Here is a 27,625-nt window from a genome sequence, read left to right as displayed (position 1 = left end):
AAATCACGTGTCACACTCCAGCCTGACGGTTGGAGGCACAGACGTTCGTACGTCACTTCGAAATTCACGTACATATTTCTACGTAGTTTAGCAGTTTCATTTTTAAAGAGTTTCCGGCGCCCTCTAGCGGTGATAGTGCGCAAACTACCAAGATTAAAGCAATTTTTAAAAATTTATTTACGTATGCAAGAATAAATAAAATATTTGTTATATATGCAACTGTGCTAATTACATAAAATGTGTAGAAAATATATCTATAGTAATGAAAAGGTGTCTATAATTTCTACAATAAATGTGCTACAGTACACCAAGAAGTACCAAAATGCATATTTAGTTTAATTGGTGTAATTTAATTAAATTTAAATTACACTTAATTAAAGTGTAAATGCATTTTCTCAATGACTTAAGAGAATAACATCATAAAATAAATACATAATAAAGTATTACACACAGGCATGTCATTTTCAACTGAAACGTGTACTGAAAAACTAATAAGACATATATTAAATGTGTTCATTAATCAAGCAAAATTATGAACGTAGACATGGTCTTTATTATTATTATAAATTTATTTTATAAAGCATTTAAAAAACATATGATGAATGTATGCAAACATGCAGAAAAATAAGTTGACATAACCTTATTGGTGCAAACTGTCTTATGAAAATTTATATATTTCTGGGTCAAAATCCACAACAGGCCTGTCTCTTTTCTGTTTTTTTGTTTGTTTTTTAAATAACTACCAATATTTTGTATGCAGCCATCATTTTTATACTTTGATTTAACTATTTTCAGGGTGCTGGGAGACGGAGACAGACTAAACCAAACAAGGTTCAGTGCACACCAACACAAATTAAAACACTTGAGCTATTCACATTTTTGTGCTCTGATCAACGCTTTGTGATGAATCCATTTTATCCGTTCGCAGCTCTTCATCCTCTTCCTCTACCTCAGTGGGGATCCTTCCTGGATCTTCATCTCTGTTGGAGTCATCCTCAGTCGCTCCAGGATTCTCATAGCAGCCTTCTTCGCAGATTGAGGAAGAGGAAGAAGAGATGCACGTGGCGGTGGGTGTCGGCACAGCATTGAAGACAATGAAGCCGATGAGGATGACCACAAGAGAGACCAGGTAGAGTCCGGAGAACTGAGCAAATAATTGATATTTTTCCAGATGTAAAAAAAAATTAAATAAAATAAAGAAATAGTGAAACAATAAAGATAGAAGCAAAAATGACAAACATGTACAGTTACATGCAGCAACAATCATAAAAAAAACAAAGTGTATTCTGTCTTAGTTATAGCGTTTCCCAAACATCTGGTCTTTCTCAAGTTATAAACGTTTAAAAGGGAATAAAAACTGTCATTTTATTACTGAACAAAGATAAAGTCAACCCTACAATTCAGTGTAACATTTACAGTTGCATATTTCATTGGGGTTGAAATAACTTTTCTAAGATCTTCGCAATATTTATGTTGAAATTTTTATAATATCTTACCATTTTTTAAAAATTATTTATTCTGTATTTTAAGTATTTTATGTTATATTTTGTATGAGCCTGCTTGCTTTATTGTTTATTTTGCTCTTAATTCTTAGATTTGGTTCTTATTATATTGCATCTAATTTTGATTTCCTTAGATTTTGAGTTATCTTCTACTTTCTGTTGGTCTGATTCAGAAAAGGAGCTCTGTCTTTTCACTGGTCACAAAACAAAAACACAGCCTTCTTTTTCTTTCTTTTTTTCTGATCAAATCAACCCTGAAAATTAAACATGTTGCTCACGTTGTACTGGAAGAGGAAGATCCCGCAAAAGAGGCTGAAGAGGTCAGCGGTGAGCAGCGAGAGATTGACTGAGGTGGCGCTGCTCAGCTTCATCACTATGGGCATGCAGCTGTACAGCGCGTACATGCACAGAGCATATGCAGCAAGCAGAAGCCCTGGGAGGAGAGAAGAGCAACGGTAAATTCAGATAAAAACAGCGAAAACCTGAACAAGCGATTTAGGTTGTAGCATGTGGTTATTATAAAGCAAAAGGTTGGTGTGTGGGAAACATTTCTACAAAATTTTTGTAATTTTTCAAAGAGGTGTTGGCCAAGTTTTTGCTTTTTTCCTTACATTTTACTCCCAGGTCTGTTATTTGTAAACAATTTCAGCCAAAATGCAAAGAAAATTTAAGAACCTGACATTTAAGACATAGTGGAAGCTGTTGACTTTAAAAGATTACATAAAAGTTTCTGTAGGTCAAAGTGGGACCATTGCAGTTGAATTTTCCTGTTGGTTACAGCAGTACTGCTTGGTTTCCAGCAGCAGGAAGCTTGACTAAAATCACTTTTAAAGTTCAACTTTCTGAAGTGATGGCTACTTTAAAATGTCGAACAAGAAAATAAGAAGTGAAAGGTACAATCTTCTATGTCATGGCCAGTTTCATTATTTTTTTGAGTGACAAATTTATTTTTTTTATTTCTTTCTTAGTTTGGTTTTAACTAATTGTGTTAGTTACCCATTATTTTTGTAACCAAAATATTTTTTTAATGTAATCGCAAGATATCAACATTTATTCCTCTCTGCTTATAAACATCACTGAAAAAACACTAGTTAGTTGTTATAACACTATAATTTATGCTAATGCTCTTATTTTGAAATGTACCCGGAAGTCTGTGTTAAGCGAGGCGGAAAGAGAAGCTAATGTCGGACCAGCTAACACAATCTGTCTGCCGCTGTCTTATCGGTTAATACGTCTCTAATACCGTCGCTACAACAGCAAATTTGTGAAATTAAACAAATAAATGAAAGGCCGATGCCACAGAAATAAGTTAGCTATATTTAGAAACAGTCAAAAGATAATTAATTGACGTTAATGTCGTCATGCCCTCTCTTGGCCTTGTATCTTGGCTCCGCGCGCTTCGGTCGAAGTTTTTGCACTTTTAACGTTCAAAGTTATTTTATGTAAAATGAATACTTACCAACTTGCCAGCTCCAGATAATATTGGACAACTCATTGCGCTCCAGGATAACCCTGCACGGAGGGGGAGAAAGAGGTCAAATAGCTAAAAGGTTAAACAGGACCTTAAATTAATGCATGTTGCAGATGACGGCTCACATCTGGACGGTGCTAATGACGGTCCCAAACAGGCCAATCATCCCCAGGAACTCCACTCTGCTCAGGTTCTTCACTGTGTACTCCTGAGCCACATTAGACACCGCGTACAAAGCAGCACTGAGCAGAACCAAACCGTCTCCTAATAAGATGTTGGAGGCTGCAGAAAGAGGGGAAACAACTTTAGGAAGACCAGGATCCAATTAGAATGGATATTTTGATGCTAATGAGAACCCAGATGCAGAGACGAGCTTGAGAGGAACATGGTGACGTTTTTAAAAATGAAACCCAGGAGATTGGAACAGGTTGGCCGATACCAGGGTAAGGAAGACAAAGGACCAAACATCAGAAATAACTTAACCAAGGAGATTAAATGAGTATGGAGCGTTGATTATTAAGTTATACAGTCAAAAATTACTTGGGTTATTTAGCCTGCCATTAAAGAAAAAAAAAAAAGGGGGGATTCATTTTTGAAAGTTGTATGTCAGAGTTTAAAATATAAATATTTAAGTACCTAGCTTCAGATTAAATATTTTGCTAACTAAATATGATCTGATTCAGCTAAATACTTAGTTTGATGTTAATCAATTAGCTTGCGAAATATTTATTTCAAACTTAGCTTACATAGCAAGCTAAGTAAATAACATGACAAAATATTTGGTTTGAAGCTAAATAACATGACAAAATATTTGGTTTGAAGCTAAATATTTAACTGTTTCATTTAGCTTTGTAGCTAAATGAAAGTATTTAGTCTCCAGTTGCATGTTTAATTTTCTAACTAAATAATTCATTTGAAGCTACATATTTACTTTAGCTTAAAGCTAAAAAGTTGTCTTAAAGCTACATATTTTGCTCATACACCAAATATTTGGTTAGAATCTATAAATGTAGCTTGGTAGGTAAATATGTAGCTTGTAACTACATTTTTGGCTATTAAATATTTTGTGTGAAGCTACATATATATATTAGCTTGCTCTCCAATTAACTGGCTTCAGACTAAATAATTAGCTTGTTATTTCAATACTTAGTTTAGCTACAAATTTAGCTTGGTAACTAAAAAATTGGTTTGAAGCTAAGTATGCAGCCTGCTAATTAAATATTTAATTTGAAACTGTTGCATTTTCAAATGCATGAATAATATGGTGAAAATATAACTTTTTCTCTTATAAAAGGTTAAGTAACCCAAATTGTTGCTGTCAATGAATTGACGTCACCAAGCAAAACTTAAAATCCGAACCATCTCATCGAAAACTTTTGATTTTGCATTTTTTATGCAAAACCAAAAAAATTGAGTCCAGTACAGCCACTACTTTCATCCTAAAACCCGGTTCAAACATCACAGGAGTTCTTACTGGAGCCCTGGTCTCTTCCAGCCAGCAGGTCGGCGCCCACCATGGCCCCGACTCCCAGCAGACAGAGGCAGACGGCCACATAGTGGATCAGTCTGTACCGGGTCTTCAGGATCCACCAGGACAGAATCATTAGGACCGGAATAATAAAGCAGTCCAGCAACTGGGACACACAACACAACCAACAATTAAATACAGACACAGTAGAAAGAGAGCACACCCTTTAGAAAATGCTAAAAAAATTATTTTGTTGTTAAAAGTTATTTAAAGCTGCAGGATGTAACTTTTATTAAAAAAATATCTTTCATATTTGTTAAAACTGTCACCATATTGTGACAGTTTGTCATAAGACATAATTTATGAAAATGTTTCTCTCCTTCAGCTGCTATTACCAAAAAGCACAAATCTCAACTAAAAACAACCAATCAGAGCAAAGAGGTGGGGCTTAGCACTGTCAATCACTTCATGTACTTGGTGCTAAATGTGCTAATGAAGGCGACACAACTTACAGGAAAAACTTAGCCGCTGTTATCTGTGCCTATACTAGCATTTATGATAGAGTGTGCTAGCTGCAGCTTAGCAGAGAACAATTCAAACTCAAAAATACTTTATTGATCCAAAAGAAAAATTAGATAGCAATAGATCACATGGATGGGGTGATTGACAGCGCTAAGACCCACCTCTTGCCTCTGATTGGTCGTTTCTAATTAAGTAGAGGAGCTCAATTTTTTTTCTCAAATTATTTGTCTCATCAAACTGTCACAACATAGAGACAGTTTAAACAAATTAGAAAAAAAAGAAACAGCGTTAAATCAGTTGAAGCAGACAAAGAAAAACTGAAAAAGAAATTTGCTATGAGATTTAAAGACAACAAGAAACAAAATGACAAACCCTATATAAAAGGACAGCATTTCACTCAATAAAAATATTTATTTTTGTCAAGAAGAGATCAAACATATTATTGATGTACTAACCTGGACGCTGGTGAGGGTGGTGTACTGATAGGCTTTGACCACGGTGTAGTTGGCCTCCACGTCCACCAGACCCAGCAGTAAGTACCTCCACCATCTTCTCTTAAGGATCTGCAAGATATTTCCATCCCCTGTGTTTTAAAGGGGATCACCCCAGAGTTTCAGTGTTGACGTGTTTGTTTCTTCACCAACCATGAGGACAGTTCATTAAAAATAAGTAGATCAGACAAAATGCGTGCAGTAATTCTGCAGATAATGGTGCAAACAAGCTGTGTTGTAACTGAAGAACAAAAAGCATTCAGTTGCATAATTGTGGAAAAAAAAAACAAAAGTCAAAACCTAGAAGGTGTCAGAAAAGGATTAAAGTCACTGAAAAAAAAGGTAATTTTTCTCAGAATCAGAAATATTGAAGCTGCTTATGCACTACCAGGCAAATCTAGTCTTACAACTCAAATCTAGTAAATACATTTGTTACAGGGTTTACATATATAAACATGGAAGAAATAGTTATGTCATTATTGTTACATGTAAGCAATGTAACAGACATACACATAAGAATATTTGGTTATTTATTTGAATTTTGATATAGATTGACAGAATTAGAATTATGAGTTAAAGTTGAAATTTTGAGAAAAGAAACACATTTATGAGGAGAAAATCTGAATCTGAGAAAACAAAATGTGGATTGAAAAAAAAATTCTGATGAAAAATTAATTCTGACAAAAAATCTTAAAATACTGAGATTAAAGTCAGAATTCTAATTGTTGAGATTCACAATTCTGAGGTAACAGTTGGAATTCTGAGAAGGACTGTAGAATTACAACAGTAAAGTGAGAATTGTGATTTTAAGGTTAAAGTGAGAATTCTGAGAAAAAATCTTGAATACTGATATTAAAATCAAAATCTTGAGATTAAAGTCAAATCTGAAGAAAAAAGCTACAAGTCTGAATTTGTCAAAAAAAATTAAATTTGCAGAAAAATGTCAGAATTCTGAGATTAAGGTCAAAATTCAAAGAAAAGATTAGAATTTTGAGGTTAAGAATTCTGAGAAAAATGTCACTATTCTGATTTTGAGATTATAGTCATAATTCTGAAATTAAAGTCAGAATTCTTAGAAAAACAATCTGAATTTTGAGTTTTTAGAAAAAAAAAATCTGCATTCTTTTTTTTCCTTCCAGTGGCTCAAATCCTCATCTGTAGACGAACATTTAAAACCTTGAAAAAGTCTGAAAGCGTCTTCCTGAATAAAATAAGAAGCAGTTTGAATTTTGGCAGACATGCTGTTGACACTGTTAGCTGTGTTGCTGTACCTCTCCTGCAGATCATCATGCTCGTATAGGTGGCGCACAGCAGCGTGTAGTTCAGGAAGCTCTGCAGCATCGGAGTGTTCAGGTGAAACTCGGCGGCCAGGTACTGAGAGGAGACCGCGGTACCACAGATGAGCGCAGCCAGACCCTGACCCATCGCCAGCGTTTTGGCGAGCTGCCTGAGAAAATTAAACATCACCGCCTGGTCAGGGATATCCACACGTTCACCAGATTCAATATGTGACTTAAATCTAGTGCTAGCTCCAATGGCAGATTATTAAAACGATAATTTCACTGTAAAAACTCAAAATTTGTCTTTAAATATCTTATTACGCTTAAAATTGGAGAAACCTAACTTAATAGTAACTTTTCAGCACGATATAGAAGTTGAAGTAATCAATTCCTTAATGTTGATGGGAAAAAACCCAACTGAAAACAAGGACATTTCTCACATGCTTTCAGTGAAATAATCTGCCAGAGAAACTGGTAGATTTTGGCTCATGTGTGGCCTAATTTTGGAAAATACCCAGAAAATAATAAATTCAGAACAGAAAAATAGCAGTTAAGTAAACAATATATGAATTTCTCATGTGAAGAAAAAAATTACAAACACAAAAAGAAAAAGAAATTAGGTTTTCAGTAAGATGTACGAGCCCATAAATTGGATTATTTCACTTATCTTGTTGGAATAAAGTAAAATAATCTGCCAGTTGATGACTTAAAACAAGCTCTTATATTTTGCTGAAAAGTTACTTGTATATCTTGTCTTATTTCTAGATGAAGATTCTTGTTACAAATTTGTGTTTATGCAGTTTATTTAATGTATTATTTTTTCCTTTATTGTTTTTAATTTTTAAAAGTGATGGTCTTAAAAACAGAAAAGGAATGTTTTGAAGAGCTTTTTTTGGTATGAATTTGAATTAAAAATAACTTTTCCAATGTTGCTTTTTGCTTAAATAACCACAAACCTCCTTACAGAGTTACTGTTATATCCTGAAACTAGTTTTTTTTTGTTTTTTACTCACCAGGTGAAAACCTCCTTTGGTTTGAACTCCCTGATCTTCACCAGGAATCCCCCCCGCTGGTCCTCGGACCGCCCGTCCCTGCACTCTTCACCGGCTTGTTTAGCAGCCATGTTGTCTCACTGCTGCAGCTGCAACTCACTTTTTAAAAAAATCTTTTCCTTTCTTTGTTTTGGAGCTGAATGATTAACTGTCTGAGCGGTCAAAGATCATTCCTTTACTTATTTGTGCTCTTAAAAAGTACGCAGGACACAATCAGCGCATGAGATAAGAGCTAATTAGAGTTTTATTTTATGGTAGTAAAACTTCGATAAATGTGAGACAATTTAAAGTAGTAATAACTGTGTTTCCTCTTGCTATAACTGCTTATAATATCAACAAATGTACTTATTCTTTGTTATTTTAGTCAATTTGGTCATATTATTAAAAAAGAAAATATATGTGCATGTAAACTATCACAAAACACTAATATTTTTTCTAGGGTGATTTTATCTATAAAATTGAAGTAGTAAATTATTTAAGTGTCTATCATTACAATGTCCCAGAGTGTCATAACTTTATCTTTATGACTTCATCCCTTATTTGTTGTAATTTTAATGTCCTCTTATCTTGTCTGTCATAATAATAAAAACACTATGATGAATTTATTTTTATCACCTGTTAGAGTAACCACAAGGTTAATCGAAGTGTTTTATAAATAAAATAAACACATAAAACACAATGAATAAAACTGATTTAGAATAATATTCGACTCAACAAATACAATTTCACTCTACATTGTATAATGCCAGTAAAGGGGTTAAATTAAATTAACAATTTAACAGGGCAATGGATATGTACATTTTTAATTATTTCACTGGAGAATATTGACATCTTTTAGAGCTTTGTTCCATTTTGTTCATTTTTTCTCAAATTTGTCATAAGTAGAGTAATAAATATAACTTAAACTTACTGGATTTGCTCTGTTGTTTATATATTTGTACGACCTGTTTTATTCAAAATGGAAGAAAAAATATGAATATTGTGTCATCAATAAAAGCAACAGGGATGCAATTTAATAAACATGCACTGCTTCCTACTCATTTTGAGATCTGTGATAAGAAATGAGGATTAACTTTGAAGCTGCACATTTTCTTTTATTTGCTTTGCTGTATAATGTATATAAATAAATGTTTCTGAATCTGTTTACATCTTTTTTAAAGATTTGCATTGACTTATTGTAGCTGAAATAATGTGGAAATATTAAAAAGGTATTCTTCAGAAAAAATCTAAAACCATTTAGTTTAGATTTTTATTCACAAATTTTAAAATATAGCTCTGTTTTATTATGGTAATATTTTTCTCTTTTTAAAACCAACGAGACACTTAAAAAACTTTAACTTTTATGTTAATGAGCAAGTAAATCTGTCGGCATCAAATTATATTAACACTGACCAGCAGGGGGCAGTGTAGACTGCCGTACGTCTACACAAATTAGCATCAGATGAAAACAAAACTGTTTTTATATTGAATAAACATTTTTAAACATGTCTTCCACCTACAGCTTCACCCATAAAATAGTTAATTCCTCTGAAACGTCCCCATTTAGAACAAAACATGGGGATGTTTATTGACAAAAACAAACTAATAATATGTTGAGCAAAATAAATTCTGTCATGTTCTCATACTTATATCAACTGTAAATATGTTATGTTGTGAATGCTTAGTACAAAATTATCAAGTGAATAAAAAAAAGGGGAAGTCAGTCATGATGCAGAGGGCCCAACTGCAGGCGGTTCCCCCAAGTGAAATTCTGCTCAAGGCCTCATGCAACCTTTGACCGGCTCTGCATGCACGACCTCATTTCATTATCAGCTTTTTCGGACATCATAGGTAACATTTAAGAAATAACAAGTTTGTTTAAAAGTAATTAGTGCTGAAGAAAGGACAAACCAACATTCAGGACAGTTTATTTGTTAATTAAATCCAGCTTTAATAAGTGAAAAGAACATATTTCCCCCAAGTTTTACTTTTATTTCACTGTCTGGGTTAGGTATAAAGTTCACTATTCAACTTCAAGAGGTTAAATATATTATTTTAAGATTTAAGAGCCAGAAATCTTTCTGTATCAGCTTATTTGTTATATTGAAATTGTTCTTAGTTTATCAATTAATTAAATTTAATTAAAACTAAAAAGATTTACACAATCTACTTATTTTTAAACAACTTTTCTACTGGTTTTCATCTGTTTTTATGCACTGATATTCTGTATTTTAAACAGTCAGTCTTTTTAATGTACAATACACATGCACTTTATGTACATTTAAATAAAAACTAATTTCACTCAGTTGCACATTCCTCTTTCTATTAACTAGACAGTATTTTCTATATGTTGAGGCATGAGTGGTTTTTTTTTACATATTGTTTTAAACACTTGTGAACTTTTACATCTGATTACAATAAAGGTTGTTTCTATTCTATTCTATTCTATTCTATTCTATTCTATTCTATTCTATTCTATTCAACTGTACAAAATATTGATGAGTGTTCCTTTAAGACTTTTTAACCTTAGTTAAATAGAATTGAATTAAAATATATTCTTAGCTGTAATCAGATCATTGTGTTCATACTGGGAAGACGACAACTATTAAATAAACCACAAAGTCTGTTTATAGAAGCAGAGTTTATTTCGGTGAACTGGGTTACCATTACCTAATCCAGACACCTGTCTCGCGAGAATCTGCGAGGTGTTAAGTTGGAGAAACATGGCGACGCCTAATTTGTTAAAGGTAAGAAGCAGCTGAATTACATTCACTGTTTCTGTGCACATTTAGGTTCGTTGCTGTTACGTCTTTTTAGGTTAACTGCTGATAGATGTTCTCGGCGCTTCAGCCTCCGCGCATCTCCGCTGATGTTAGCATTCATGTGATAAAAGCCCAGAAAGGTGCGCCTGAAGTGGCCGCTGCCGTTGTTGAAGTCCGGTGTTATGCCGGGGTTCGTTTCCCCGATTAATCTCTTCACGCACCCCCTCACCCCCGAATCTGCGCTTAAATTACGAACCCAGCCTTCATTCCTGAGGCTCGGAACTGAACACAGAACTGTAAGCCGTTAGCTAGTCACGTGGATCAGTCCGAGAGATGGACCAGAAGAAGCAGGTTCCAGCCGAAAACGCTAGAAACACGGTTCGGAAAGAAAACCGGACCTCCACGCCACGAACCCCCACACGCCCACAGCAGAACCGCTTCAAGCTGCTTCTGTTTGGACTTTATTTCGACTGGCTAACCTCTCAATAAGGTTGCTAAACCTAGCGTCTGTTCCTGGAAGGCCTTTCAAAATAATATTCACCTCAGCCAAAAGTTTAGTCTGCAGAGAGATACGCAGATCCCAAACGAGGGATAATCATCCCCCAAATATCCGCTAACCTGCTCGATAGCGTTAAAACGAACTTCACGTTGGCTCCAGTGTAACTCTACTGACCCAGATAACACATTTAACGGGATATTCGTGTCTAAACATGCCTGATAATCCCTAGCAGGGCCGGTCCGAGCCCTCTGGGGCCCTAAGTGAGATGTTGTTTTGGGGCCCCTAGTTTATCAAACCACAATGAAGAGATTACTAGCTCTTTATATGGGTCACAAAAATGTCACATACGTCCAAAACAGATTACAGCCAATATTACAAGTCTTGAGGTAAAATAACAGATTAAAAAAACTTTAACAAAAACGGCAATACTCTATACAAAATACTGATTTTGATTGCTTATAAAATCTGATAGAATATGGACGTGGCCCATCTGGTGTCAGTTTTTCCTATGTGACGTACTAATGAAGCAAACACAAAAGCTGAGGTTCTGATGAACAAATTCTAGCCAGACTAGAAGACTAGCTAGCAGGACAAAAAGCTTGCACTTAAGGAGTTAAATGCAAATACAAATCGTGCATCTATTTTGTACAGTTTTGGGCTAATTCCTTGAATATTTTCTCTTCAACAAATGTCTTTCTTTTTGAGTTGACATCTGCCAGTTAATCGATTACTAAATTAGTTGACGATTATTTCAATCACGATTAATCAATCGTTTCAGCACCAGTAACAGCAGTGCTGTTTCTATCAAAGAACCTGCATTGCATTTTTCTTCTTATGTGATTTAAGAAACAGAAATTTAAACTGCCAAAAGGTAAGAGATCGATAATCGGTATCGACCCTGATCAGTGTGTCTCTTCGTTATATTCTTTGTCTCACTCCCAGCCTGTATTTTCTCATGTCTGTGTTGTAATATTAGATTTTCCTCCACCCTTCCCACATGTCTTTCTGGCAGAACAAGGGGTCCCTGCAGTTTGAGGACAAGTGGGACCTGATGCGGCCCATCGTTCTCAAGCTGCTAAGGCAAGAGGCCGTCACCAAGCAACAGTGGTTCGACTTATTCTCGTAAGAGACCCTCTTTGATCCGCTGCGTTGGAGCTGCTGCTTCTGTAGAAACAACAGCTTCAGTTTTAATGCAGAGTGGACGAAAGCCATGGGTTATTATTTCATACAGAGTTGCTTCAGATTCACTAAAGTAAAGCTACGTTAATGCATCTTAGGCAGTCAAGTGTTTATTTTCTTATTCCAAAAAGCATGTTTAATAGCATATTTCAGCATATTTAATAGCATATTATTTTTAAAATCCAGTTAATCCCCAGAATGATCAATAGAATAATCGATTTCTGAAATGATTGCTCCTGTTGCAGTCAGGAGCTGAATAATAGCTGAGCTGCGTTCCTTGTGGACAGAAGTCGGCACCTGTTCTGAGGGAGTTTCATCCATGTTTCAATCCGTCTGTGTGAATTTCTTTCTTCAGCGAAGTGACTATTCGACTGTCTTTTAGCTTTCCTTTGTTGTTGAGTCTCAATCAGTATAAAGATGTGAAACAAAATTAGAGAAAAACCCTCTTCCACGTGAGACGATGCAGAAATTGTAAGGTAGAATTCATCATTTCCTTTGAGAAGACGGGAAAGTGCCATAAAATTTCAGAGCCATTTCATCTAAATGCAGTTTGTCCTACTGAACATCTTCCCAGATCTTAAAGCTACAATTTATTTTATCTTTAAGATAAAATAAAATAAAATGTTTTTTCTCTTTAAGATAAAATAAATTGTAAAGTGATTGGAACTAAAACCCAACCAGTTTATAATTTTGCATTTACTCAGTTACATTTACTTAAGTAACTTTTTGAAAATAATGTATTTGAAGTAATAGTTTAGTTTTATTACTCTGTACTTTTTACTTGATTAATATTGTCAGCTATTGCTAGTTTTGACAGAGTGAAATATCTCAATACTCTGTTACAAGACAGACTTATAGTTTATGTCAAAGTGAGACCTCTTGTTAACACACAAGCTTTGCAGTTTTGCTATTTTCTATTTGTTGGGCCTTTTGCATATTAATACAACATAGTAAAAACTATATATTGCTTCTTATTTCCTAACTGTAAGTATTCATTTTACATAAAGCTTGATATAGTCTGTGATGTCATTTCAAGTCCAGCTGATGTATTGAAAGATTTAGTATTTATTATTTGTAAAAGTGATACACTTTTTCTTGTAAAAATTTTTTTTTTCTTTGTCTGGCCCTAATACTCTGTCATACATTTCAGGTTAAATAAAAAAACAAAATAATTTAATAACCTGATCTATATCATGACCTCAGATGTAAAACTTTTGCACTTTAGAGTTGCTTAAATCCCTGAAATATACTATTTTCTGCTTAAAGATCATAGGAAAAGGCTGGACATGTTTTGTTTTTTCCTTTGTAGTGACGTCCATGCTGTCTGTTTATGGGACGATAAAGGTCCTGCTAAAATCCACCAAGCCCTCAAGGAAGACATCCTCGACTTCATCAAACAAGCACAAACCGTAAGAAGCTTCTTCTTTGTCTCCAGTGTTTGTTGTTGTTTCAGTGTAATTCTTATTCACACTTATATTATTTGGGTAATTCTAATGTCAGGTTTCGAATTGAGGCAGACGTTTCTCTCTAGGATTTCTGAAGGTTATTGTTTAACCTTTGTCTGCTTCTTTATTAATTTACAGTTGATCATCTACTGTCTGTAGCCAACCTACAATCACCATGTTGGTGCTTAAACCTTATATTCTGTTGGTCAGATTCTGAGTATAAAAATAAATCTCCAGAAAAATAAATATCTAGAAAATAAATCTATTTTTCCTTCTGGAAAATAGTTTTTCCAGAAGGTGGAAAAACTATTTTAATGCTGGTTTAGTTTCGCTGTTTTTGACGTTTAATTCTTGGCAGATTTTACAGATAGCTAAGAAAAAAATAATAACAAAATGCAGCTTTTATTTTGAAAATTTTATTTTCAAAATAAAATTTTGAAACTGAAAAGAGGATTTAAAACTTCGAAATGTTAACTGAAAAAAATGAAGCTGAGAATAAAAATTTTAAACTGAAAAAAAAAACATTGAATTTGAAAAGTAGTTTTTTTTAGCTTCACATTCTTGTTTTGCAGTTTCAAAATAATTTTTTAGTTTCAAATCTTTTTTTATCTCCAGTTTAATTTTTTTGGTCTTGAACCAACTTTAAAAGACAAGTTGGTCTTCGAAAGACAAAAAAGACTTACTCAGTATACAGATTGAGTTTGCATGTTATCGCCACACAAACTCAGTTCCTTTTCCTCTGTCTCCGTTGCCGTTGCAGCGCGTGCTGAGCCACCAAGACGACACGGCGCTGCTGAAGGCGTACATCGTGGAGTGGAGGAAGTTCTTCACCCAGTGCGACATCCTGCCCAAACCTTTCTGTCAGCTGGAGATCACGCTGATGGGGAAGCAGGGTAGCAACAAGAAGACAAACATGGAGGACAGCATCGTACGCAAGGTGAGACGGGAAAACAGGGAAGGAAGACAAAGCTGAAAAAAGAGAAGCTGCAGGAAGGGAATTTATGGGCAAGCAGAGCCCATAATAAAATCCAAATACGTTTTACATTTACTTCAGTTCAACGTTTGGCTACATCTTTAGTGAGGAGTAATAAAAAGGAAGCACATAAAGAAATAGTGAGAAAGTAGAAACTCACGCATCAGAAATTCAGTATTGATCAGCTGCCTTATAAATCCATCCACCAAAAAGTGATTATTAATATGTTTCCAATAGTTGAAAACACAAGTTATTAGGAGTTCTTTGAAATTGAAATGTTTTTGTGTAGATTCAACGTGTTTCACTCTCTGCAGCTGATGCTGGACACGTGGAACGAGTCAATATTTTCCAACATTAAGAGCCGCCTGCAGGACAGCGCGATGAAGCTGGTGCACGCAGAGAGGCTGGGCGAGGCCTTCGACTCGCAGCTCGTTATCGGCGTCCGGGAATCATACGGTGAGAAACACCGTAAAGTCGACTCGCAACGATAAGCAGATTGGATTGAAGCGTCAAGAAACAACAAGCCAGAAAATTAGTTTGCAGAGAAGAAGAGATTTCAAAATTTCCAGATTTTGTGGTGACAAGTTTATTTAGATTTTTTTTTTTTTTTGCAATGCAGCATTTCAATTGTTTTCTTTTTTCAGATTTCTGTTTATAACTTTTTTCCGTTTGTCATGTTGCTTTTTTGGACAATTATTGCCTGTGGCTGTGGAGGAAATATGACCATGAAGGGTTTTCCTCTCCCTCTCCAGTCAACCTGTGCTCCAACCCGGAGGACAAACTGCAGATCTACAGGGATAACTTTGAGAAAGCCTACCTGGACTCCACTGAGAGGTTCTACAGAACACAGGCACCATCCTACCTGCAACAAAACGGTGTCCAAAACTACATGAAATATGTAAGTTTTTAAAAAAATTTTTTTAAAGTTTCTTTCACAACCCTTACATTTTTATTTTCTGGATCAGAAACTGGAAAGTTTGGGGATCACAGCTATACGCTGGTTGTGGCAAAAGACTTGTTGCGCTTTTCTTTCACTTCTCCAAATTTTATTAAAATCCCAAGTGAATAAGCAGAAGTTTGTGGTTGCAACATGTTTGACAACATTTCTCTGCTTCCTGTTTGTTTCTTTTTTTTCCCCCCTGCAGGCTGATGCAAAACTCAGAGAGGAGGAGAAGAGAGCGCTTCGATATCTAGAGACACGACGTGAATGTAATTCTGTTCAGGCAGTACGTGACTTTCATAAGATCCTTTAAATCAAGTTTTTATTTATCAGCTGGAAAAGGAAATCATGCAATAAACACACAAAAACAACCAATATTATTCATAATAGTAAATATTTTTTAGGTTTAGGTAAGTTTATGTATGTGTTGGATGCCAGTTTACGTGTCTTGTTTCTTTCTCTTGCAGCTAATGGAGTGTTGCGTTAACGCTTTGGTGACTTCGTTCAAGGAGACCATCCTAGCCGAATGTCCAGGAATGATTAAACGCAACGAGACGGAGAGTGAGTATCCAGAACACTATTTTCTAAAAAAATCGTAATTTTTAAAGTAAATTATGACAATTATTTTTCACTAAGGGAATTTTGGACCCCTTACAGCATGACATCAAGATCCCACCACCGTTTCCCTGCTGGAGGGCAACAAGCTCCACGCTAGCGATGACTAGCATTGGTTTTAGCTGCTGAATTGTTAACATAATGCGCTAAAACTTAAATGTACGCCTAATGTGTAAAAGGAAAAGGGATGCAGTACTTTATTTGTCAACACTATGACAACTAGCTAACAAGGTCTGGAAAGAGTTTTAATTAAGAAAAAAAAGAGGTAGAGGGAAGTAGCACAGTGACGCTAGCTTGACTATGACAACTTTAACACTTAGATCTGATGTAGAATTCAGTGTGTTTTAGATCACTTACAAAATTAAAATGCAAAGGTGACCTAAACACCAACTTTGACAGATCCTCAGTACAGCAGGTGTTTAAATTAGATAATCAACCACCTTAGCTTAGCTATTAGCAGTGTTAGCTAATCTACCTCAGAGATCACTTATTAATAATCACAAAATAAACATCAAGACAGAAAACATCAAACTGTACCAGACTGGATGTTTTGTTCTTTGTGTGGGAAATGTTTGAGGTTTTTTTTGGTGTCAAATCCTGACACATAAAGTGGTGGTGTTGTGTAGCTTAGCCGACACGTAGGGCGAGCAAAACGTGGTTCTGATTTCGTTTCACAAAGAAGAAAGTTGCGCTCAGTGTTTCCTTCAGAGGTTTGTATGTCATTCCGTTCATCGGTTCTTGTCGCAGCGCCCCTACAGGCGAGGAGGGGAACAGGTTTTTCAAAAGGGTTTGCTTCGTATGCGAACCACAACAACTGATCTCCCTCCATCATGCTTTGTTCTTCTGATTTGTTTGTTTGAGCAGAGCTGCACCTCATGTTTTCACTAATGGACAAGGTTCCCAGTGGGATCGAGCCCATGCTGAAGGACCTCGAAGAGCACATCATTAATGCTGGACTGGCGGACATGGTGGCTGCCGCTGAGACCATCACTACGGTACGCTTACCGACTCCAGCTGCTATTTCTGATCATTTCTTCTGGGGGTAATTTCTCTTCCTGCGGCTCATTGTTTTCAGTGACGAGTAGAGTAGCTAAAAATTGTACTTAAGTAAAAGTCGGACTACTTCAACATATTTATACTGAAGTAAAAGTGAAAAGTGTCCATCTAAGTGTAGAAACGTATTTGGCAAAAGTACTGACTAACTGATGAAATTATCAATCATTTAATATTTAAAAATGACATAATCAGATGGACCAAAATATAAAGTTAAGTGGAGATTTTGGTATTTTAAGTACAAACTCACAGTAATTCATATAAATAACCAAATCTTGCAAAACATTTTATTTTCCATGTCAGTTTTCATCATTGGAAAACTTATGAAACTTTAACAAAAACTGCAGGCGTGTATCTGGTGAATTGTTTTTCATTCAGTGGGAAGAAAATCCAGAAATCTTGCTCAAATAAAAGTAGAAATACTTTATAATGAAATTACTTGAAGTACAGCATAGTAAAAAAAGTTACTTAAGTAAATGTAAGTAGTTATCACTGAACTCTGATTGTTTTTAAATGTTGTTGCAGGATTCTGAGAAGTATGTGGAGCAGCTGCTGACGTTGTTTAATCGCTTCAGTAAACTGGTGAAGGAGGCTTTCCAGGACGACCCGCGCTTCCTCACAGCAAGAGACAAGGTGTGTTTTTAGTTTCACCCTCAAACCCAACCTTCTGCTCTTAATTAGTCACAGAAATAAGCGGACTCGCTGGTATTTACCTGGTTTTTTAAAGTTTTAATGGAAGCTCAAGTGCACAAATAGAGAGGCTTTGTGTGTGGGGAAAGTCAAAGAACAGGAGCTACCAATTAAAACACTTTTAATAGATAATAGTTGTAGTAAATGGTAAAATTAAAAAGTTTTGCCAGGATAATTGAATATTTAACAAATAAATAATTAAAATTAAATTAAAGAATAAAATCTAAAATAAAAATAAATGAATAAAATATGACAAATTAAAACATTCACAATAAATAATAATAATAGTAACAAATAAAATCTAAAATAATAATATTTAGCAAACATAAAGTAAAAACCAAATAAAGTTGTAAAAAAGTTCAATTGAAACAAATATTTAACAAGTAAAGAAATAAAATGAAAAATCTAAAATAAAAAAAGAAAATAGTGTTTCAGTCCTAAATAAATAGTCAAAGTAATAATGACAAAACCCAACAACTTGTCCTTTTTTTTTTACACATTCGCTTTACATTTTTAACCCTTTTGTTGTTTCTCTCCAAGGCTTACAAAGCCGTCGTCAACGATGCAACAATCTTCAAGCTGGAGCTCCCTATGAAGCAGAAGGGGTGAGTCTGAAACGGCCCGTTAAAACCCGTCTCCGCGGCGTAACGTCAGAATCAACGTACGACTGTTGGTTTTTAATCAGAGTGGGAATGAAAACTCAGCCCGAGTCCAAATGTCCCGAGCTGCTGGCGAACTACTGTGACATGTTGCTGAGGAAAACGCCCCTAAGCAAGAAACTTACCTCTGAAGAAATCGAGCTGAAGCTCAAAGAAGTGGTGAGTGGATTTCCCGACCCATTCACCTGTTTCCTTCCCGTCGGTTTCATGATTTCTCTTCCCTCCATGCAGCTCTTGGTGTTGAAGTACGTCCAGAACAAAGACGTCTTCATGCGGTACCACAAAGCTCACCTGACGAGGCGCCTTATTCTGGACATTTCAGCCGACAGCGAGATTGAGGAGAACATGGTGGAGTGGCTGAGGGTGAGTCTCACTCCCAGATGATGACAGAAAAAATCATCATTGCTGGAAGTCCTTGAATCTCCATTCTGTGTTTGGAAAGAGCTTTATGATTATATCTCTGTAGGAAGTAGGAATGCCTGCTGACTATGTGAACAAGCTGGCCAGGATGTTTCAGGACATCAAGGTCTCAGAGGATCTCAATCAGGTCTTCAAGGAGATGCACAAACACAACAAGCTGGCTCTGCCAGGTACGGCTGCAAACTAAAAACACAAAGCAAGTCGACAAACCCAAATTCAGTGGCTGTTTTATGAGTTTCAGCTGCTAGTTCTGTTTGAAATGATAATAAAACTGAAATTAGTTTTCTGTGTTGTAGTTTAAAAGTTATTAAACGCTGACTTTGACATTTCTGTCGAACCCTGATACATAGTTCTCATGTGACCGAGAGCCACCTGGGCATGCAGTTGCTATGACAGAGACAAACAAGCAACGTTGCTGCATGACTTATTAACAGTATAAGTACATCACAGCTTTAATTGGTCACAGTTTGTGAATAATCTGCCCGCCTCTGTGTGAAACCAAGATAAATATCTGTGATGTTTACTGAAATAGTTGCTACCGAACTCGCAAAATTAGCTAAGCTAATGTAGCTTTTATTCACAGGGTTTTTACAAATCAGTTCAAATATTGATTATGAGTCCATTGGTTTCAGACCGTGAAGCTCCTCCATTGTTGTAAAAACTCTTAATAAATAGCTGCCTCTGCATTGGATACGTACCAATGAACATAGTTTAACTTTTGTGATTGTTTTTGTGATATTTTTTTTCTCCAGTCAAAATCACTGATTTCGTGGTTCTAATTTAGAAATATTTTAAATGAATTTTGTATTATTTGCTCTAATGTATGAGGATGAATGTGACTTCATATCGTTCACAGAATATAACTTGATATTAAGTCGAGGCAGCAGTGTAGAAGAAGAGAGAAATACTGCCACCTTCAGGTCGGCGTTAGTATCACATAAACCAGATTTTTTCTTCCTTTTACAATTTTTCCGTAAAATTTGCAAGAAACTCACAATTCTTCATTAGTTAATGCATAACTTTCCTGTGATTGCGAATTTGAAACCTGTAAAATAGTTGAGGATATGAATTTACCGTCCACAAAAGCTGGGAGAAAACACCAGACTCAGTCGGTTTTTCAACAATAATTTAATATATCTTTTGAAAATTGTGTCTTTTGATGAGGATTCATTACCAAATCAACACAATACTTGATCAATTCTGCACCTAAAGGTTAACCAGAGTATAAAAAACTAAAACTAATACAACCTAAACTAAAACTGCACACTATTTAGCTGGCGCATTCAAAAAACGAATCAAAACTACCTGAATTGGACAAAGTCTGAAGGAAACAAAGCCGAACCATAATGAAAAACCCAAATTGATTTCCACCGCCGATTCGTGTCTCTGCAGCGGACAGCGTGAACATTAAAATCCTGAACGCCGGGGCGTGGTCACGGAGCAGCGAGAAGGTTTTCGTCTCGCTGCCGACGGAGCTGGAGGACCTGATACCCGAGGTCGAGGACTTCTACAAGAGGAACCACAGCGGTCGGAAACTCCACTGGCATCACCTCATGTCCAACGGCATCGTGAGTCCAACAAACTCCTGCTGCGTCTGAGAGTTTCATCCCCCACATTTCAACCTCTTTGAAATCTTTTTGTTGTTTGTTCAGATCACGTTTAAGAACGAGGTGGGCCAGTACGACCTTGAGGTCACGACCTTCCAGCTCGCCGTGCTGTTTGCCTGGAATCAGAGGCCGAGAGAGAAAATCAGCTTTGAGAACCTCAAACTGGCTACAGAGCTTCCTGACGCCGAGCTGCGCCGAACGCTTTGGGTCGGAACAAAACAATGAAAACAACAAAACGTCTTCTCAGCTGCATTATTGACACTTTTTAGTCCTTAAAATACCAATATTTCCACTTAATTTTATAATTTGGTGTATCTGATGATTATCAATCATTTTTAAATATTAAGTTATTGATCATTTGATCAGCTTCTCTGTGCTTGAGTGGAATGTTTTAGCAAATACTTTTTCACTTTTACTTGAGTAAAAAGTATGTTGAAGTATTGCTACTTTTACTGTTGTACAATTTGTGGATACACTTTCCCTCTGCTTATAATTAACTTTTCATCAAGAAATATGAGTTTGTTTTAATTCCTTAATATTGATAAAAACATTTTTTTTAAATACTGCACTGGCAGATTATTAGACTTATTGCAAGACAATTTTTTCCATGTTAGAAATGAAATACTCTGCCAGTTGAGCTAGAACTTTTTCCTCAATATATTAAGGAATTATTGACCTAAAACAAGCTGCTATTTCTTGCTGAAAAGTTGCTTTTAAGTTAGTTTTGCGTGTTATTTCGAGTGTAATAAGACATTTTCAACAGAAACGACACCAAATATACTTGGTATTTTACCACACGAGTTGCTGTTTTCTGTCTTGACAGTCTCTGGTTGCGTTTCCTAAACTGAAGAAGCAAGTCCTGTCGTATGACCCGTCTGTTAGCTCGCCCAAAGACTTCACGGATGCAACGCTCTTCTACGTCAACCAGGAGTTCTCGCTCATGTAGGTCACTGCAACAGAAAATAAATTATTTCCTTTATTTTGGAATAAATGCTCAAGGCGCTACAATTTTTTTACACATTACGTTTTGACATATTCTGCGTCTTTTCTCAGCAAAAACTCCAAAGTTCAGAAGAGAGGGAAGATCAATTTGATTGGTCGGCTGCAGCTCACGACGGAGCGAATGAGAGAGGAGGAGAACGAAGGAATCGTTCAGCTCAGAATACTCAGAACTCAGGTATGTTGCCAGGTTTCGCTGCTGCTTTCTCGACAGCAATGGAGCAACGAGTCGGATCAACGAGTCCTTTCATTTTATGGTTGATGGTTCCAGGATGTTGGTGGCATCAAACACACTAATTTGCATTATGCTTCAAACATAATGTAAATGAATACTCAAAGCAACTGGAGAAACCAACTGTAAAATCACAGTTTCACAAAGTATTTTAATCTAGTTTCTAGTGTCAATATCTTATTACACTTGAAATAAGACAAAGTAACTTTCTGGCAAGATGTAGGAGCTTGTTCTTCGTCAATCCTCCAATATTGATGAAAAAGCACTTATTCCACTGGCAGATTATTTCACTTATAAAATTGTAAAAATGTCATAAATTAAATAATCTGCCACTAGAACTACAATTTTGTAATCAATATTAAGGAACTATTGACTTATAACAGGCTCCTATATATCTTCCTGATGGGTTAGTTTTATCTTATTTTAAGTGTAAAAAGAAAAACAAGTATTTTAGTCCAGTTTTTAGAGCAGATATCTTAGTTTTGTCTTATTTAAAGTGAACTAACTTACAAGTAACTTTTCAGCAAGATATAGAAGTTTCTTTTTGGTAAATAATTCAAGAATTATGTAAGATTTTCTGTTTTTGCAGTGTATGAAGAGTCACTTTTAGTTTCTGTGCCAAGCCGCTTTGTTTTCTAATTATATTTGACTTACGAAGGACATTTATTGCATTACATTTCCTTTAGGCGGGATTTCTCTAGCTGTATTTACATACACAAAAGTTTGTCAATATTTCGCGAATGCAAAAAAAAGAAAAAACACAATTTTGCAATTGCGGTGTTTCCTCTTAGTGAGAGACGTGTGTTCACGCAGTAAATCATTACGAACATGCAGCACCGTCATCCTCCAACTTCTTCTTCTTCTAAACATTTTAATTGAAAAACTCGAGTTTTTTCAAAATTCTTATGTTTCCAGTAAGCAAATTTATTGTCGTAATTCCAATTTGCGCTATAGTGAATAAAAACGCCGCTATTGTATGTCTGGTTAAAATAAATGTAAACGTGTTATTAAGTGGATAAAATGCAAAAAAAAAAAAAGCATTTTTAATTAAAAATCTGTATTATGTGTTCAGGAGGCTATCATCCAAATTATGAAGATGAGGAAGCGCATCAGCAACGCTCAGCTGCAAACGGAGCTGGTGGAAATCCTGAAAAATATGTTTCTGCCTCAGAAGAAGATGATAAAGGAGCAGATCGAGTGGCTCATCGAACACAAGTATATAAAGAGGGACGAATCGGACATCAACACCTTCATCTACATGGCCTAGGCACCAGCAGCGAGTGCTGGTGCCATTTTTCTTTTACCGCTGGGGCCGCCACCGGCGCTTTGTGATCCCGAAGAGGAGCAGGCCTGACGAAGGTCGATGGAGGGACGAGGTTGAGCCTTTTCAACAAAAGTGTGGATGTTTTCTTTCTGTTTGTGTGACGCCGGTGTGTCATTTAAAGATGTAGCGTTGAGTCGTTGTTTGTCTTCGCTGCCCTCTAGTGTCCGATCCGGGGAAACGCACGGCACGGCGGGCCTTTTTGCCAGCAGCTCAGCTCAGAAGAAAAACAAAAACAGTTACACACTAAAAATTAAATACTTCCTGCCTTACTTTCCTCAGCAGAGAGCTGCAGAAGAGACGGAGGGTGACGTGTGCAGCAAGGGGAGGACAGTTTTCCCGCTTTCTCTTGAGGCCTCGGCTGCCGTCTTTGCGGCGCCCATCTTGCATCCCTCCTATTCGCTACCGCTCTTGTTGAAACTCAAAAGAATTGCGAGTGAAAGTGGAGACTGCGAAAGGACTAGTTCAGAGTACCGAGTAGTATTTTTGCCAAATTGTGTGTGTGTGTGTGTGTGTGTTGGTGTCGCGTGGGTGTTGCGTGTGTTTGGGTGCATGACGTGTACGTGTTCTTTTATGTGTGTGTATCTCTATGTGCACTTTCAACAGCATGCTGCTCTATGATTATTATTATTATTATTTTGTTTTTTCCATCAACGGAAAAACGATCACACTTTGTGACGGAGGTGATTGAGAACCGAGGATCTGCCACCGTTACAGAGCCGATTTTTGATTTTCTTACTCTTCCATGTGATTGCCGTTAAAAAGTTTATATTTTTAGTCCATTGCTGAACCGTTATCACACTGCAAGCTATTTATTTGGTGTCGATCTCGACATTATGAAATTAAATTCCAAGTCGGACAAAGTGAAATTAATGACCAGGCTACTTTTTTTGTCAAAATAATCCGATCAACAGAAAAAAGAGATCATTTCTATCGCTTCTGGTTAATAACTAAGCCTGATGGTGTTTGGAGACACACTGCAAAAACACTAAATATTACCAAGTTTTTTTTTTGTCTAGTTTCCAGTGCATACATCATATTATACTTAAAATAGGACAAAATTAATATACAAGCAACTTTTCTGCAATGTATATGAGCTTGTTTTTAATAATTCCTCAATGCTGATGAAAAAGTATTAATTCAACTGGCAGATTGTTGGACTTATTAAATTTTTCCCTGTTATAAGTAAAGAAAATTGCATGTGGAACTAAGTTGTACTTTTTAAAATCAATATTCAAGATTTACAGAGTTAAAACAAGCTCCTATATCTAATTGAAAAGTTATTTGTAAGATAATTTTGTCTTATTTCAAGTTCTTAACAAAATTACTCAAAGATTTTGTGTTTTTGCAAGTGGGAAAAGAAAGTACGCCCTCTCTCAGCTCTAGAGTTTCCCATATTGGGGCATATTCTGTCTCTATCAAGCTCTAGAATCACCTGAATCTGATATTAAGTTTGCAAAAGCAGACAAAATATTTAAAAAAGAACATTAGCAAGTACCACTTCCACACAAAGCAGCAGATCCATACATTAATGCGACAACTTCTATACAAATGCATCATCCTAAATTGATTTATTTCATTTATTCATTTGAAAAAGTTAAACTTGTGTACAATAAAGATTCATCACACAGTTATTTATTTATTTCAAGTGTTTCTGTTGATGTTTATTGTTCACAACTGACAACATACCAACAACGTTAAAATTAATACAACTTGAAAAAATTATTAATTAATACACTTTTATAAAACTTATTTTATAAAAGTGCAGTATTTCTTGTAGGATATCTCAAGAAGAGTCAAATATTTTTACTTTTTTTTTTCTTTCCATTTTTAATGATTATGGCTTACAGGTAAGAAAACGCTAAATTCAGTGTCTCATAAACTTGTATCACAAGATCCTGTTTTAAGCATATATGTCAGTATTCACATCTTTGCACTCAGTGATTTGTTCTGTTGAGGTGTAATGGAAACCCAGATTTATTTTCTTGGGTCTGGAGTCTCTCTTCTTTCTCGCCCTAGAAATTTCCTATGGTGTTAAAGGTCAGGGAAGCATGAAGAGCTCCAGAGTTTTCTGGTTAACTGTGGACTTCAGAAAACTCAGTGGACCAGAACCAGCAGATGACATCCTGACCCAAATCATCACCAGCTGCTTTTCCATTGCAAATGGTTGCAAAGCTTTATATATATTCTGCTGATGTTGGGGGTGGGGGGAAAAAAACACAATTTTTCAATTTTGTTGTTTCTATTAAATAAGAAATGCAATTAAAATCACATTGGGATACGTTACCTAATGCGATAAATCATTAAACATCACACTGCGTCATCATTCTCCAACCACTTCCTGTTCGTCGTCTTCGTCATTTCCACCAGTAGTAACATGGTGGTTGATCATACGACTCAGAAAAGGTGTTTGCATTGCAGTTTTGCAAAATACACTAATTGTGATGCAACCAAAACGGCCATCTCATCATAGTGCCGGAAGTTTCTGTTAAAAACACCATTTCTTTATAAATTGCCTCGTTTCCTTTAGGCAAATTCAATTTTGCGATTCCAATTTGCACAATTTTATGGCCAGTGGAAACGCAGCTAGAAAGCATCTTTTTCCTCTGCTCCACTAAGAATATCTGATGTTTGTGGTTGAGAATTGGTTTGAAACAGGGAATCCAACTATTATGGTCATACTTTTTGGTTTTGCACCTGTTTTTTTAACCTTCCACTCAACTTTTCATTGCGCTCTGAACAGCCGACCCTTTTTTGGCTCTGCTTGTGGAAAGTTTCAATGTCTGCGGGACGACTGTTAAGTCAGATGAAATCATTTCCGTTTTCAGCTCTGTTTTTACTGGTTTTATTTAATATTTTCATTTTCCGAGAATTCTTTTCATCTACAATCCATAATCAGAAAAATATCACTGTGTGTGATGAGTCTGTACAATATAAAAGTTTTATTTTTTTCAATTTGAATAACCGAAATAAATTCACTTTTGAAGGACATTAAAGTTAACCAACATGCACCTGCAGAAGTCAATCCCCGGTTCGACCTGGACTCCCACCTGTCCATAGAAATGCTGTTTTAATGAGATTTAATGTGATAAAAATCAGGAGGGCTCTTCGTTTCCTTACATGGATCTATTCTGTGCTAATGTTGCTTTCATATAAAGTCCTTTTAAATCATCTGTGTTGACGCCTTTTCTCTTTCTTTGTGAGGTGAGACGAGTTGATTTATGCATCCAGCTAAAAACGCGTCGAAACAATAACAATTTTAATTGTTTTCTTTGAGTTATTAACATCAGTGCAGGAAATAAACTGCATGAACAAGATTAATATTAAAGACAATACTTATTTATTTGTGGAGAATAAATGACCTGCTGATTGAATATGTTACTGCAACTGCATATCTCATCAAAACTTAACTTTAAAATGTAATTTTTATTTTTAAAGGGCTTTGCTTACAAACTAGGTTTTTCAAAAATGGGTTTTAGTTTTGTATTTAATTTGATAAAATCTACTTTTATAAATAGATTCTTTCTGTCATGGTAAAAATAATAATAAATTAAGTTTTACCTTAAGCATGATATAACAAGGCTTTTTCTTGTCACTCCTCAAAATAGGAAATATCAGAGAAAATATCATTCTGCATGGGTAGGAAGTAGGGGTAAAGGTGTTGCAACGTTTTAAACATTTATATGACCTTTAAATAACTGCCAGTAACCTATAGAAAGTAATTTCTGCTGTGAAAACTAAATAAAAGTTGCAACAGAAATTCTTAATTATGAAAATGAAAGTTATAATTGTAAGTTTTATATGCAGTACCTGCTCAATCATAAATTACAGCTTTTTTTAATACTTTAATTTTAAATGTAATAAAATTGCAACTTATTTTTCTAATTATGATTAAAATTTAAAAAATTAACTTGAAATTCTGACTTTTATTTTTGTGATTATATCTTTAAATCTAAAAAATTATCTTTATTCTCTCAATTATTACTTTAAAACTCAAATTTGGTTTAAAGTTTAATCGATTACTTTTATTCTCATAATTAGAATCTCAGTAAATTAGATGCATAATTGTGATTTACAAGCTCTATTTGATGGGTTGCTCTTTTTATTTAATTTATACTATGCAGAAAAATGAAATTGTTATCAGGTAAAGCTGTAACTTTGGTCAATTGGCTACTTTATCACAGTTATCGTTCGTATTTACTATGCAAAGAATTGATAAGGATTAAGAAATGGCATTTATGTTCCATTAATGAATGTGTGAAGGTTTCCCTAACACCAAAAATGAGGACGGCCTCTTTAAGAAACTCACGGAATATTCCACTTCTTCTACTACGTAGGGTAGATGTATTTTTTCCACATTATTTGCTGCTATATGATTTTATGTTTTTAGTAATTGTTATCTATTAGAGGTTACATCTCCAAACACTACCAATAAAATCTGCTATTTCCTGGTGGTGGTTTTCCCG

At 35.5% G+C, this 27,625-nt stretch overlaps 2 protein-coding genes across 2 annotated transcripts; one reads left to right on the top strand and one right to left on the bottom strand.

Moving 5' to 3' along the window:
* Positions 1–585: 585 nt before the first annotated feature.
* Positions 586–7,874, bottom strand: LOC129359187 (solute carrier family 35 member F2-like). Its single transcript, XM_055028638.1, has 8 exons — positions 7,748–7,874; positions 6,726–6,901; positions 5,419–5,546; positions 4,448–4,607; positions 3,099–3,255; positions 2,962–3,014; positions 1,781–1,935; positions 586–1,144 (listed from the first exon to the last, which is right to left on the bottom strand). Exons 1-8 carry the CDS (start codon positions 7,855–7,857, stop codon positions 872–874), a joined length of 1,212 nt encoding a protein of 403 aa, XP_054884613.1. The 5' UTR covers positions 7,858–7,874; the 3' UTR covers positions 586–871.
* A 2,573-nt stretch (positions 7,875–10,447) lies between these two features.
* On the top strand, positions 10,448–26,332 carry LOC129359193 (cullin-5). Its single transcript, XM_055028648.1, has 19 exons — positions 10,448–10,512; positions 12,039–12,148; positions 13,515–13,614; positions 14,411–14,587; positions 14,938–15,079; positions 15,376–15,521; positions 15,769–15,849; positions 16,031–16,124; positions 17,043–17,173; positions 17,757–17,864; positions 18,462–18,526; positions 18,607–18,739; positions 18,812–18,943; positions 19,047–19,170; positions 20,393–20,568; positions 20,653–20,814; positions 21,431–21,549; positions 21,661–21,784; positions 22,911–26,332. Exons 1-19 carry the CDS (start codon positions 10,489–10,491, stop codon positions 23,103–23,105), a joined length of 2,343 nt encoding a protein of 780 aa, XP_054884623.1. The 5' UTR covers positions 10,448–10,488; the 3' UTR covers positions 23,106–26,332.
* Positions 26,333–27,625: the final 1,293 nt, after the last annotated feature.

The sequence above is a fragment of the Poeciliopsis prolifica genome, unplaced genomic scaffold (assembly GCF_027474105.1).
Source record: "Poeciliopsis prolifica strain line A6 unplaced genomic scaffold, Auburn_PproV2 SCAFFOLD004, whole genome shotgun sequence".
Lineage (NCBI taxonomy): Eukaryota > Metazoa > Chordata > Actinopteri > Cyprinodontiformes > Poeciliidae > Poeciliopsis > Poeciliopsis prolifica.
This window is presented reverse-complemented; position numbering and strand designations above follow the sequence as displayed.